The sequence below is a fragment of the Chenopodium quinoa genome, unplaced genomic scaffold (assembly GCF_001683475.1).
Source record: "Chenopodium quinoa cultivar QQ74 unplaced genomic scaffold, ASM168347v1, whole genome shotgun sequence".
Lineage (NCBI taxonomy): Eukaryota > Viridiplantae > Streptophyta > Magnoliopsida > Caryophyllales > Amaranthaceae > Chenopodium > Chenopodium quinoa.
In genome coordinates, this window is record NW_018743014.1 from 725,841 (window position 1) to 729,381 (window position 3,541).

The 3,541-nt window shown below is 44.8% G+C and overlaps 1 protein-coding gene across 1 annotated transcript; it reads left to right on the top strand.

Annotated features, from left to right (window-relative positions):
• Nucleotides 1-427: 427 nt before the first annotated feature.
• LOC110729924 lies at nt 428-886 on the top strand. The gene has a single exon (XM_021909716.1). The coding sequence runs from the start codon at nt 428-430 to the stop codon at nt 884-886; it is 459 nt and encodes a 152-aa protein (XP_021765408.1).
• Nucleotides 887-3,541: the final 2,655 nt, after the last annotated feature.

Consider the following 3,541-nt stretch of genomic DNA (forward strand, 5'->3'; position numbering starts at 1 on the left):
AATCATGCAATAAATTAGATAATTTTAAATATTACTCCATTGTATAAACTGAAAAAGCTAAAGCAAGGCGAAAAGGATAGATACGAAACTATTTTGCCTTAAAGGTGTGCTAGTAGAGTGGCCGGTGTAAAGATTAACCTTTCCCAAATCTTAATCAACCTTTATTTGTAACACTACTAAAATTAATAAAAAAAAACGCCAATAATTTAACGTTTCTATAATTAAAACCTTCATTTCCCCTTCATATAAATACACCCATAACATTGTCATTTCTTTTCAACACAGCAAAAACATCTCTCATAAACACAACATTCTCACAAACATCTATATATTTTTATTGTTAAACCTAGTTTGTTTACAACTATTCCAACAATCTAGGAAAAAGATGGAGCAAAACCTACCAATTATAACAAAAAAGCTATATAACATGGTTAAACTAGCCATCTTCATGCTAAGAAAAGGTATCTCCAAGAAGAAATTACTCTTGGACCTCAACTTGATGATGAAGCGAGGAAAGACGGCCTTTACAACCTTCAAAGTCTCCACCACTCGAGGTGATGGTGTTATTGGTTTCGACGTTCAACAAGAGTACGAGTTTAGTTGTAGTAACACCCCTTTATACCGTCATTACTTCACCAACAAGAAGAAAAACCACTACTTCATGCCCTCACCGAAATTTGAAGATATTGATGATAGCTTAGAAGCTATTAGCAAGGTGTTGGAGACCATGGTGTCTAAGAAAGATCGCGGTGTCCGGCCTCTAAGGGTGACGGACTCCCCGTTTCCTTTGCAAAATGAAGGAGATTGTGGTGACCAACGTGTGGATGAAGCTGCTGAGGAGTTTATTCAAAGGTTTTACTTGCAACTCAAGGAGCAAAACTGCTAGTAGTATTAATAGTTTGGTTATTTTTATGGTCAAACTTTTGGTTGCTTATATGGTGAAATTTAGTGTAAGATAGTAGAAAGATACACAACAATTTAGAAAACAGTGATGCTGAATATGTGCGTCCGTTTTCTGAAGTATCATGCTAGAGTTTTGGACTAGCTTATAAGGTAAAAAGACTTGTAATTTTGCATTACTTTTTATTGTGTGTGCAAAATATAAAGTATATGGCATAATCAGTGGCAGATCCATGATTTCCGATATGGTGAGTCACCATCAATTATTGATAATCTTTTTTCGAGTATGGTTCATAATTGATTTCAATTAAAAAATTATATAAAAGAAATTACTCGTGATTAGGGGATTTTTCCCCACCAATCACCATCTGACAAGTGGACCAATCAGGTTCCGCCATGTGTCCGTCACATGGGCCAATAGGAGTCTGCCACGTGTCAAGCAATGATCCGTCCACTATGGACCAATTACGACACGACACGTGTCCTTCCCATGACACCTGGGATAACCGGTCACCTAGGCCCAACTTCCGAGGGAAGCCCAATCAGCCCAAGGTTAACCTAAACCTAGATTGGCACGTTTCCCGAGGTTATAAATACCTCCCTTAATCCTCATTAAGGAGGGGACGCGAACAACGCAGATTACACACATTAAACACTCTCACCTAGAGAGACCCAATCACTTTCATTTCCGCATTAATTACTCCTTAATCAAGTACTAACTTGACCGTCGGAGGCGGATCTCCAATCATCCGGAGCATCCGTTTGTTTTGCAGGTACAGGCGTCCGGTTCCAGTCTCGGAATTGTAACTCTCCCGCAGGACATCAGAAAACCCCGAAACATCTTGGCGCCGTCTGTGGGGAGAGTACTTCTGAGATGGCATCCACGTTTGTACCGGCTCCTGAAGAGAGACGTCCCCTGGACGACCCTCTAGTTCAGTCGGACCACGATACTGAGAATGAATTTGAAGTTGAAGCTCACACAGCTTCAGACGGGACCCTAAGGGCCCGACGTACCCGTCATACCGAAAGGAGGGAACGGGAACATCTTCAAACTGGAAGCGAGCCAGCAGGCGCACCGCCTGTTCGGCAGCAGCCGACTGATGGGTCTGCTCCCATCACAAGGAACGAACTCATGACCTTCATGAGGGACTTCAAGGGAGAAATTCAAGAGTTAATCAACAAGAAGCCGCCTGCTCTGGACAAGGAGCAGTCGGCTAAGAAACCCTCCATTTCACGGAAGAGGAAGCCAGTTCAAGGGCGAGAGGCGACCCCTCATCCTAAATCTAGGAAGTGGGAGCCACCTGCCCTTGATTTCACAAAATACCGTTTTCCTACTCCAGGAAATAGGAAACCTGTTCGTCATATTCAGGCGGACGGGTCGAGGAAAACATACACAGACGCTCGGCTACTGCTAGAGCAGAAGAAGAGTGACCGATTGTCAGAGTCGGCCTCTACTTCAAACTTCCAAGACAGTCTGCGAAATACCTCGATGAGGCATACTCAGTCGTATCATGAGAGTCAGTCAGGCGGCACCTCCCGTCAGTCCGGCTTTCATAGCGACCAGGCGGTACCAAACTTACCGTTTGTACCGCAACAACAGTATTTTTTACAGCCACCTCCGCAAACAATCGAAACCAAGAAAAATTCTGTGATTATCACGAAGATGTTGGTCATCACACCAATGAATGCATCAGTCTCATGCGGTATCTGGACCGCCTGGCTGAGCAAGGTGATCTTGACACTTATGTCAAGAAATCTACGGGGAACACTTCCTCGAAAAAGCAGTCGACCAAAAAGAATCAACAGGCCGACAGCTTCGATACAGATGATGCAGTCGTCTACACCATTGCAGGCGGCTTCTCAGGAGGCGGCCCCACTATTAGGGGCGACAAAGACAATATCAGACGGTTAGATGTAAATTCCGTTCACCAAGAACGGCCCTCCAAATATTCATTTCCTGAGATTGTCATCACTGAAGAAGATCTAGGAGGGGTAAGAGGGCCGCATGACGACCCTATCGTTGTTGAATGTAAAGTGGCCAACCAGAGAGTTGGCCGAATCCTCATAGATACCGGAAGCTCCTCATATCTCATCAGTAGAAAATGTCTGTCGAAACTAAAATATCAGACTGATTGCATACATCCGGCATCCCACCCTTTAGTAGGGTTTGGAGGAGGAGTCGTCCACCCAGTGGGACGAGTGGATTTACCCATCTGCCTGGGCGAAAAAGGGGAAGGACGACACATGGTAGTCCGGTTCCTGGTAGTAGAAGAACTCTCGGCCTACAACATGATTCTGGGACGACCAACCCTGAATAATTCCAAGGCTGTTATAATCCCATCTCTTATGTTGCTCAAGTTTGAGAGGGATAATGGAACAGTCGGGTCCCTAAGGGGAGATCAGAGGATGGCCCGAGAGTGCTATCTCTCGGATGTCAAGCCCACTGTTATGGCCACTGGGTCGAGTGGTGGAAAAATAGACCTTGACAATGTCAAGGAGAGTGTGCCTGTTCAAGAAGCAGGCGGCAAGAAGAGAAAGGCATCCCAGACAGGGGCCGCAAGAAAAGACAGAAAATAGCAATCATTGGCAGAGGAGCGGTCGGATGAATTCCGCCCTCAGCCAGCTGGTGAGCATACGGACC

Coding starts and splice junctions, on each gene's coding strand:
- LOC110729924 (XM_021909716.1), top strand. CDS start 428: ATGGTTAAACTAGCCATCTTCATGCTAAGAAAAGGTATCTCCAAGAAG.